Consider the following 11,501-nt stretch of genomic DNA (forward strand, 5'->3'; position numbering starts at 1 on the left):
TTAAATGATGATGATGTAATCAACTAATAAATTGTGATGCAATATTATAGATCAGGATAAATGAATTATCCTCACTTTTACCAGCTGCAGCATTAAAATAATTAAATACACTTGAATGCAATATTTGTGATTCAAAAAATGTTTTATCCTAAAATGAAAATTTGGGACGTTTGTACTTTTACCTGTAAGAATATTTACTACACCATGGCACTACTACTTTTATTTAAGTAAAAGATCTGAGTAGGGCACTGCTCATTCCAGATTTAAAGATTTTGTTTCATAAAAGCTTAAGACAGTCACAGAAATGTGTTGTTTAACAAATAAAAAGGCTGGTACGTGAGTTTAACCTTCACTGCCTCTATGGATGTGTATGGGGTCTGGCCGATCCTGTGTACACTTTACGACAGTGTTGATAATGTATTGAGATGGAGCGTAGGGCGGTGGCCGGTGAATGAATGATCAAAGCCTTTTTAAAGGTTCTGTGGGCGGCGCGTGTGCTGTATTTACACTGGGCAGCTCCGCCCTGGAGATAGAAAACTCTGTGGGCCGGTGGAGGGATGAAACAAGTGGAAGGAGATGTAGCAGACAGGCACACCGTAATAACTCCACCACTCCAGCTCGTCGGCTTCATTCCTCTCCCTGGTACGCTGTAGCATCCTCCTTTTTGCATAACAGGACGAACGAGCATTTGCGGTGCTGCGTCGGAGCTTTCATGGCCGCGACACTCACGATGAGCGGCGGCGGGCAGGAGGATCCCTTCTATCCGCTGCAGAAGGCGACTCTCTCCGCTGGATTCTCTCTGGAGGACTCGGCGTTGTTCGGCTTGGACTGCAAGATCACAGACACAGACAAGGCTGGACAAAACGACTACACACAGGTAAACCGGACAGAAATCAGACCGACTTTACACATTAGTGATGTATTTCATTGAATGGGCGTGGCAGACTGATTGTAGAGCCAGGTTGTTTTTTTGTTGTTTTTTTGCTGGCCTCCAAATTTCAGTCGACCTAGCTGCGTGATGTTAATCGTCACTTTGTTGTGCACCATTTGCGGTCATAAGCGAGCAGGCTGCGACCAGCTGGACGTGAAGCCGAGCTGCTCCGCCTGCAAACGCATTCACCGCATGTTTTCTATGCCAGCCAGTTGGTCACCAGTTGTTGGTCTCTTCTTGGCGTCCCCTCTCACCATCATACCACCCTGACAACAACTGACTCCGGCTTCGGACAGAAAGGTCCCAGCAACTCTGTCCCCAGTTAGCAGGAAACTTGTGCGGCAGAGGAGAGGGGTCTATGTAACAGCTGGTAGGATCAGGAGCCTAGAAATAGCAGCCCATCCCCAGGCTACTGCTACTACTGCTGCTGCTGCTGCTGCTGCAGCAGCGGACAGGGAGGCATGGGTGTTTCCCCATTCCCTTTCATGTTGCTGTTTCATCCTCTGCTGCAGGGCTTCTCTAACTTTTATACCAGTTAGATCCCTCAGATTCACAGGAATTAGAAGCACAATATGAAAAAGGCATTGTTTGACACAAAGTTGTTCACCTGTTTGATCAGTGACAGGCTGCTTCTCTAGTCTGCTCTCATAACTGCAGTTTTTGCAATTTCCTAATGTTTTATATGAAAGGTATTAGATCTGAATCTTTATTTCCACTAGAACGTGGCCTGATCGTCAACTGTTGCCCCCACAGCGGATAGGTTTTTGAGTTCAGCCTTGCAGGCAGAGAGGGAATGTTGCAACCGCCTATTGATGACTACTTGATAAATGCTTCAGCGGTGACTGTCCTATCAAACCTTTGTCTTCTCAAAATAGTGCCTCAGAATAGCTTCATGGTGGCTCATGGGGAAGTACTTGCTGAAGCCGTAGCTGGGTGCATTTCATTCAACCAAAGTCTACTTTAAAACCAGAAAAATGATCTGTTTCTTTTTGTGTGTGTTTGTCTTTTCTATCAACAGGCAAAATGTGAAATGGACAGGTATCTCTCCCCTCAGCCTCTTTCCCTTCCACCTCCTGCCGACAGCCAGCAGAAGTCACACAGAGACAGCGCATCTGCGGTGGATCAGTTCTTCACTGACGATCACACTGGGGCTCCCTACACGCTCAACATGAATCTTTACCTCCCTGACGTCGCCTACCTGAGGATGGGCTTGTGTCAGCAGGTGCGGCCCCCACAGCACCAGAACCACACAGGTCTCACCCAAATCAAAACAGAATCTGCCTCCCCGTGTTTCTCCCCCAACCTACAGCCGCACTGCCCTAACACTACGCCCACAAGTAGCTGCAGCACATCTGGGCATGGGCCCGGCGGTATTGCTATGGAAACCTCAGCCATAAACATGTCGTTAACAGGGTTACCGGACTTCACCAGTGTTTTCAACCAGTCGGGAGGCAGCCAAGGTGGCGATTCAGTGCCAGAGGTGTTTGTCAAACAGGAAATGCCGTCACAGTTTGAACAGCATGCTCTCCACCACCATGACAGCAGCGGCTCGCTGTTTCAGCTCCTAAACTCTGGCTTGGACCATCACCATGGTAATGGTATGGAGGCTCAGCATCAGCGTCATCATCATCATCAGCATCAGCAGCAGATACAACACACTTCCACTTCCACAATCCACACGGCTTTCCATGATTTGCCGGTAGCTTCTTCTGCATCTCAACAGGAGCAGACAGCTAAGCCTGTTTACTGTGGCCTGGGTGGGGGGGCGTACACACATCCTCATGCTCAGGCACACGCCCATTTCCTCCAGCAGCAGGTGCCGTACCTGCCGCCCTCACCGCCGAGCTCGGAGCCCGGGAGCCCTGACAGGCAGAAGGAGCTGCTCCACACCATGTCCCCTCCTCCCTCATATGCAGCCACCATCGCCTCCAAGTTGGCAGGTAGCACCCCTGGACACAGACCTGGCCCGGGACCAGGCAGCTTAGCCCTGCCCCTCAATACAGGTCCCACGGCGGTCCCAGGCCAAGCCGGAGTCCTTCCCCAAGCCCCTGCAACGAGCCCAGCCCCAACCCCAGCTCAGACCACTGTGCCTGTCCGCTACAGCCGGAGGAACAACCCAGACTTGGAGAAACGACGGATCCACCACTGTGATTACCCAGGTTAGAACAGTAACACAGGTCTGCCAGTGCATGTGCATGCTGATTCTTGTCACTGTTGTGTGAGTGTGTTTATTTTTACACTGCGCTGCGGTCAGGTGAATCTCTGGTCACTCACAAAGGTCAGCTTCAAGAAAACCAGCTTTATTTTAAGACACCCCTGCATTTTTTTCAAATTACATGTTGTGCTTTGAATGACTTTCCCAGGCCTGTGAGGCACGATATGTTCTGCAGCCACAGCAGAGAACATGCTGCTCTAGAATTAGAATATTTTAGCAATGGAGACCATCAGTCACTGTCTGTCAATTAACTGCCTGCTTCAAAAACTACTTTGTGCATTTATTATTACACCTCAAATAGCTTTGGCACTCTCAGCCATGAGCTCTCACACATTGTTGTGGCTTTAAAGTCATCACTGGTATGATTGTGTAATGAAGTGTGTGTGTGTGTGTGTGTGTGGGTGTGTGTGTGTGTGTGTGTGTGTGTGTGTGGGTGGGTGTGTTAATTACATAGTTGTTCTCCTGAAGTCATTTGATTTGTTATTCCACACACACATTTGCATATAGTCACACTTGAGATAACATGGACAGATTTTCTTTATTTTTTAACTGCATTACACAAACACACAGGCGCACACACGCACACACGCACACTGTAGCTGTGCGATGTGCAGCTACATGTAAGATATTTAATGTCAACTAGCCTGTGGCAGTGCGTAAAATAGGCTTAAGCGGAGCCTCCTGCAGCATGTTAGCACACGTCTAATTTTTTTGAAGTCAAGTGAAGCAGATCTGTCGTATCCACACAAGGACAGATCCACACTTTAACCCGATACACGTTAGTCACACTGCTCACTATTTAGTCTTTACAATACATGAAGTTCTGATCTATTAAAGTCATAATAAAACAGAAGAAAGTCTTTCTAAATCATTCAAAATCCTAATGACCTCTCTGACATTGTAATCTACATACTATGTATAAGATAATGTGCCAAAGGTTTAGTAATCCTGAACTTAAAATACCTCGAGTTTGATGTCAATCTAACAGGTGCAGTCAACAGAAGGTTTCTCTGTGTGGCATGTGGTTGAATGAATAACTTTGTAAATACACCAAATTTAAACAGTTTAACCATAAAATAAAACGGTGTGAGCCACTTTTTACCACCGTCACATGAAGTTTTTGAAAATCAGAAAAATCAGTGTTAGAGCAGTTTTTCTTTTTCCACAAAGTAACATTTACTATATGTCTTTCCAAATAGCTTCTGTTCTTCGTTAGTGCAAATTTCTAGCATACCGCCACGGCTCAGTTTATTGGGTAAATACATATCTGGCACATGTGAATTATTTGGATTTGGATTCAGCCTTCTGTTTGTGTTTATCTCCCTGTCTGTCGTCAGGCTGCAAGAAGGTCTACACCAAGTCGTCCCATCTGAAAGCCCATCTCAGGACTCACACGGGTAAGACATTCCTCTAATTAATGCCGCTTTTTTAAACAGGACCTGTCAAAAAATGACGCTGCCCACGCAACTCATATTTCGGTATCTGCGCTGGCACCATGTTGCTAGGCAGAGTGTTGTGTTCTTGGCATGTGTGTGTAAATGTATCCTACCCCATTCCCATCCACTGCCCAATATACTATTCCATCAAAACAGGTGGAAGTGACACACTTCTGCCAGGGGATGACTCTCCCACTATGTGGTCAGTGCTAAACGTGTGGTGCCATCTCTCTCAGGATCCCATGGCCTGTTGAGACATCGATGTTTAAATGCTTTGAGACACATTTCGGAGACTGGTCTGGCTTGTTTGACACTATAAATATATCCTAGATCTGTCTGTGCAGATACACAATTATCTTAGATCATCTTGTCCGTCATATCTCCTCTTCAATCATCACTGGGCCGCCTTTATGTTCCACTTTCCTTTGTCTTGTTTTCCCTTTCCTCTCCTCTTTCCCTCAGTCACCTTCCTTGTTTCACATTTACAGTACATTTGAACTATTAGTTTTGGAGAAGCAAAGTCAACAAACAAGCGCTTAGGTGTCGGCGGCCCCACCTCACCCCAGCTAACAAAACAAAGCTTCTGTTGATATCTACGCATTCCTCGCTCATCTGGATACACACACAAAACTCACTCTTGCCACTTTGCGATCCAGAATCTGTTCAACTTATGAATCTGAACCACTCGCTCGGAACATTGTTGTGGGTGTGCTTGCCTTGCATTTCAGTACTTGGGGAACATGACACGACAATTAGATCTGGCGTCATTCATGCTGCAGGCTGATTGTGGTTATTGCAGTTATTACAGGACCACGAGATGAGACCGCGACACGTAAAGAGGGATGTAGCAGCAGCAGCAGCAGCAGCAGCTTCAGCTTCCATCTCCTCCTGCTTTTGTCAGTCTCGCTTAGTTATTTTCTTCCCTTTTTTTTCTATCGCTTTCATTCATCTAATCATCTTCTCTGCTTTTGTGCCACCCTCCCACCTTCAACCCTTCCTGCCCCCACCTCCCTCCACCCGTTTCTATCTTTGTCTGTTACTCATTCTACTTCTCTTATTCAGCTGCTTGAATGCACACTTACGCACTCACACACACACACACACACACACACACACTCACACACACACACACACAATACACAGGCAGACACACATGCAGACACGTCCACACACACCTGTCAGTAATCTGTATGAGATGATTCCTAATGCGTTTGGGTCCCAGTGGGAGTTCCCACTCTAATCTCCATCAACATCCATTACCCTGATTGTTTGTGTGTCTGTCTGCGTGCGTGTGTGCGTACGTGGGCGCATGTGTTTGCGAGTGTATTGTGAGAACCGAACACTCCTCTCAGTTCACTCTTACTGTTTTTTTTGCTCAGTGTCTTTTCATTGTCTGTCTACCTCATTGTGTTCACTTTCAGGTGTGTGTTTCTAACTTTGGCGACGCTGTGGTTTATTTTCTGACAGGTTTACTGCGCTTGTTTCAGTGACGCTGCGCACCTTGCTGTGCTTGTTTAGAGGGTCAGTTCATGCAAATGAAGAAAAGCGCATATTTTCTTACTTTTTTCTTACAAGTGGTATCCAGCATACAGCATACTTTTGTTTTATGTTTTGAGAGTTCTGCTTCAACTCCAATTTAATTGAGGTGTATAGCATTATGTTTATGGAGCACAGAGCTTCTAAATATGACATTTGAAAAGTGTAACAGTTGTCTTATTAGTCTGAATGACCAACTGAATAAACTCTCAACAATTTTCATTATTTCTTTAACAGGAGTTCTAATGGAAACTGTTCATAGTGAGGTCTCCGGACTGCCCAGAGTAATAAGGAGGAGAAGAACAAAAATATCCACCTAGACAACACAGTTTCCATTAGATTCCTTTATATAATGCTCTTAAATCGGGCACATTTAAGACACTGTAAATAGAGAAGCAAAAGAAATTTACTTAGAGGGCTGTCACACCTAATCTTTAAAATGCAGATAAAAAGGGACAAAATTGGACAGACCAGAGAAAGAAGAACAAAAGGGGGATGCTTATATCTTAAGCTTCCATTGTTACAAACTGAATACATAGAACCTGTAGAAATTCCTTTAAAGTATGTTGTATACTCATGTTGTTGTAAATTTTGATGTAAATAAATTCAAATATCTCAAAACCTGGACCAATAAAACCAAAATGATCTGCACAAATAGATAAATCACTAGAGGTAAGTGCAAGGATAGTTTTTGTTTTGTAATTCAGGTGTGCAAAGTGTTTAACCCCACATCTGGGCCAGTGGACCTGGGCTGGTGGTTATGTATCGCAGGGCGGGCGGTTCAGTTGTGGGCCAAAGACAGAGGTGGGGCTGAGTGAGACAGGTTGCACTAGTCCTCATTAAGTGCCTGTGGCTGCAGCTGTTGGCTGACGGAATGACGGAGTGACAAAGAACCATACTTCATCCGTCAAAGAGAGGCGCTCAGAAGCAAAGGCAGACAATACAAACCAGTCGTCCGTGGGAAACTTGTGCAGTGCTAGTGTTTGACTGCTTGATGAATGCCTGTGACAGTGGTATGACTGTATATGCTGTTAGACAATTGGACTTTTCTGTAAAGCCTGTTTTCCCAGTTCCTCCACCCAACTGTCTGAATCACATTACTCAGAGAATTCAGTCTGTTTTAATGAGAGTGTGATCATTTCTGTCAGTACCTATAATCACACATTAACAGTCTCTGCTCTGTCATAGAGTGCAGGAGATCAAGTGATCGAGCAAGAAATTCAGCTCAGTGCTACTGGTTGCTCAGTTTTTCCGAGAGTAGCAGCACTCCACTCATCCCGAATTTCTCTTGTGTCCCGCCCTCTGCAGGTGAGAAGCCGTACAGGTGTACGTGGGACAGCTGCGACTGGCGTTTCGCTCGTTCGGATGAGCTGACGCGTCATTATCGGAAGCACACCGGCGCCAAGCCCTTCCAGTGCGCCGTCTGCTCACGCGCCTTTTCCCGATCTGACCATCTCGCCCTGCACATGAAGAGACACCAGAACTAGCAGCATTTGCATACATCCACACACACATACACACACACACACACACACACTACAAAATACACATTCACTATCTTGACAGACATAAAGCACTCACTCCATCTCCCCCAACTACAATCTGCCTGATGCAGAGCAGCTTTCACTGACACCACAGCTCCTCCTGGTGCTGCTATCATGTGCTAAAACAGTACGATAGCCTAACAAACATGTTGCTCCTAACCCAGAGTGGGACAGTTTGGAGGTTGTAAAGTAGAACGATGACAGCCAGATGAAGTTCCTGGTCTTTTAACCTCCAGATATACTTGGTAAAGATTTCTTTGGACAAATAATAACAAAGAAGAAAATTAGTAACAAAAAAAAATGGTAGCTCCAAAATATGTCTCCAGTCCATTTGGACTCTTTTGTGTGACTGGGATGAAAGCACTTACCACTCAAAACTTGTACATCTTTTTTCTCTGTTCTAACATAGAACTGGCTTCATTTGTTTTTTTATAAAGGAGAAGCTTTTGTTTGCAAAACTAGTCAAACCAAATCTTTGTTTACTCCGTGGTTTGTTAGTTTGTTTATATAACTGGAATATCCAGATTTTATTTTTTACCAAATCATTTGGTTTGCACTAGAACTGGTAATCCAAGTCTGAGCCTATTTGGCACATGCATCTCATTCACCACTGGAACGATTATTATCACTACTGGACTGAATCTCACAAATCATTGCTGTTCAGATATTAAAAATTGAAGGCATTTATACTCTGGAGAGAGGGAAGATAGTGCAGGGAGGGAAAAAAAAGAAACGAGGGAGGGGTGCAGATGGAGAGATAGAAAGATTTTAGATTTTAGAGAGTGGAGAACTGAGGATGACTGAGGAACAGAGGGAGGTGGATGGTTGCTAAAGAGCAGCAATTAGGTGATGAATTATTCAGATTGTCTTTCGATGGATTCCCAGCCGGAGAAATGTAAGCAGAACCCATAGACATGTCTTAGAATTCATTCAGTTTAACAGAATTGACTGTATTTGATGCACAAGCTTGAATTAAGCATCTTCAAAACACGACTACTGTACATCTATTCTTTCGACTGTTTTAACCAAAGTATCATCTTCATCATCAAAACCTTATTAAGTGCCTCCTCCTCTGGTTTATGTGTTTTTCTTCAGTGGTAGCCGAGCTGTGATTAATGTAGACAGTCCTTTAAATACGCATGGTGCTGTTTTTATTTCTTAATCTATTCAATCTCTAGACCCGGCTTTGGGTAAAAAGGAAATGTGTTTTTCAAATTACAAGGTTAGCCATCATTCATTGTAATTTAACAGCTCAGCTCAGGCCACTTCACCAACATCCCGACATTATGTGGATTTTTTTTTTTTTTTTTTTTTTTTTTTTTTTATTAAAGTGACAGTCAGTCCTTTCTCTGAGGGTTTTTTTCTCTCTGACTCTGTACACAACTAACTTGCAATGCAGCTCTATCAGTCAATCGAACGTGGACATGTGTTTTGTTAAAGGACAGGTTCATACTTTTCTTTAAGACGTTGTTAAAACAACACTCACATGCCCGTACGCACATTGCAAGTCACTGGTCGCTGCAGGTGTTTGTCTTGTCCACACTGGCCACAAAGAGATCCTTGCCCGAAACATGGAAGTAATGGGAGATGAAATCAACAGTCTTTATGCTGTGTAAAAATGCGTTGTGAAGATCAGCCGGAGATAATAAGAGGCTTTAGACAAATCAGACGGGTGTCTTTCAGGCTTCTTATCAGTGTGAAATCCCCTCTTTGTGCTGTGGAATAACACACAGATGGGATTTCTTTCTGAAAAAACAGCAACTTTGGAAAATACCCAATTGGTTTAGCATTGAAATCAGCCTTTTAATTGACATGAGAACACTTCTTGAGACAGACTTGATTGAAAAAAAATGTGAACCTCTCCTTTAATATATACTTCAGTGTCCATTTTGGTGGTGTGGTGTAGCCTGAACTTACAACTGTATTTGTTCATTCACTGCAGGTAGCGTTAAGATAATATAGCACTGTAATGTATCTTGGTAAATCTATTTATTTGATTGTGTAGAAGTGGGGGTTGTATCAGATCAACCGTCTTTCTCCCCAGCAAAAATGCCTTAATGTAAATATATGCACTGTAAATAACTTGATTTGTTTTTGTTTATTTTTCTCCTCTTTTGTTATTATTTTGTAAACAAATGGGCAAAAAGAGGAAAAAGCCCCGCATCCAAAAATATTTGAGCCTTTTTTTTTTTCCTTTTTGGATTTGTTTTCTTGTCAAAGATATTTTGATGCCATTGTTTTATATAATATTGTCCTTCCAACAACTTATTTTATAAATCCTTTTGTTTTTTCTTCCGTGGTAAACGTTCCAAAGACAAAAGTTGTTTTTCTTCAACTGAGTGAAGCCGATCCTAATAAAGTCAACTGACACTTTTACACATGTGCTTTTGTGCTGAAATCAATGGTGACAATGACTGAATTTCATTGCATGAGAAAGTATGTGGTACATTTAGCGTTTTTCTGCCCATGAGTTTTATATTAAAGTGTGTTTTGGAAGAGTGAGCCGTGCTGTGCTGATAGAGAGTGTGGTATCTGTGGGGCCTCGTCAAGGCCCAAATGAAACAAATGAGACATAACCACACTTAATCTTTCAAAATCTAAACAGGGCTTTTGTGGAAGTACTGATCCTCTGTGTCTGGGATATTCTGCGGTAGATCCAACATACTTAAAAGTTCAGTTGCGGGCAAAAGGAGATAAGAAGGGAAGATGTGGAGGAGAGGTGAAGCGCTCTTGTCCAGGACCTGCAAGTAACCTGCAGCACCCTCGCTGATGAACAAACAATAGTCCTTTGATATCCCAGCAAGAGACAATGGACAAGAAAATAAATTTGACCACCACTCGGGGACAGGAGGGGAATCCCACTGCATCGAAAATGGACGTACAAACATGCGCACACACACGCACACACCATATGTTCTTGGTTTAAGTCATAAATGTGACCCAGGGTCTCTGTTGTAATCTACCTCAGATGTCAGAAAAGAGGGAGGTGGAGGGGAGAGAGTGAAAGAAGTGAAATGCAGAACAATCTAAACATAAAAATCTCTAGGGGGACCCAATCAACCACTTCCGTCCTCCTACATCTCCTCTCGCTCTCCTCCTCCTCCAGTCTTCTTATTTAATTTCATTTTTTTTCTCTCTTTGTCTTTCCATGCACCGTATCACCCCCCCCCCCTTCCCGGTGGAAAGTATTGTATGAAAGTCCAGGGGCGCTGCTCTGTGGGTCAGAGTGGAGACTGTTCTCATAACCTGCTCCGCTCCTCATCTTTTCCCCTTCTTTAATCATGCACCTCGTCTCCCTGTAGTCCTCTCTGCTCCATCTTTTCCTCCTTCTGAAGCTCAGGAGGAGAGATTTTTATTTCAGTCGCTCTCATCTTCCTTTTCTTATCTTCATTGTCTCTCTCTCTCTCTCTCTCACCAGGTCTTCCAAACTACACAGAACAAGTGAAATATGTTGAATTGCAGAGTGTGAATATTAAAAAGTTAGGAGGCATGTTTCACACTCACACTCACAAACACACACACACACACACACACACACACATACACACACACATCAGTGATGAGTGAGTGGGAGCTACCGGTTCATGTTTGGGATCAACTAAATTAATGTCACACATCTGGAAGAAGGCTCCTGCCTGCTCCACCCTCTGCTGTGCTGCGTTGGTGTGATTCCCAGTTTCCTTTTGTGTGTGTGTGTGTGTGTGTGTGTGTGTGTGTGTGTGTGTGTGTATAAGTGTGTGTATAAGTGTGTGTGTGTGTGTGTATGTGTGTGTGTGTGTATGTGTATAAGTATGTGAGTGTGTGTGCGTGTGTGTGTATGTAGGTGTAATGTTTCCAGT

General features: G+C 43.9%; 1 protein-coding gene across 1 annotated transcript; it reads left to right on the forward strand.

The window, feature by feature from the left end:
* Positions 1 to 579: 579 nt before the first annotated feature.
* On the forward strand, positions 580 to 9,775 carry klf5 (Kruppel like factor 5). The gene is made up of 4 exons (XM_022763652.1): positions 580 to 877; positions 1,950 to 3,090; positions 4,484 to 4,543; positions 7,427 to 9,775. Exons 1-4 carry the CDS (start codon positions 713 to 715, stop codon positions 7,603 to 7,605), a joined length of 1,545 nt encoding a protein of 514 aa, XP_022619373.1. The 5' UTR covers positions 580 to 712; the 3' UTR covers positions 7,606 to 9,775.
* The last annotated feature ends 1,726 nt before the right edge of the window (positions 9,776 to 11,501 follow it).

Source organism: Seriola dumerili, unplaced genomic scaffold (genome assembly GCF_002260705.1).
Source record: "Seriola dumerili isolate Sdu_G_001 unplaced genomic scaffold, Sdu_1.0 BDQW01000478.1, whole genome shotgun sequence".
Classification (NCBI taxonomy): Eukaryota; Metazoa; Chordata; class Actinopteri; order Carangiformes; family Carangidae; genus Seriola; species Seriola dumerili.

Bases quoted from the DNA above. Each gene is read 5' to 3' on its own strand.
- klf5 (XM_022763652.1), top strand. From the start codon at position 713: ATGGCCGCGACACTCACGATGAGCGGCGGCGGGCAGGAGGATCCCTTC. The intron at 878-1,949 runs GTAAACCGGACA...TTCTATCAACAG, and splicing joins GACAAAACGACTACACACAG to GCAAAATGTGAAATGGACAG. The intron at 4,544-7,426 runs GTAAGACATTCC...CGCCCTCTGCAG, and splicing joins CCATCTCAGGACTCACACGG to GTGAGAAGCCGTACAGGTGT.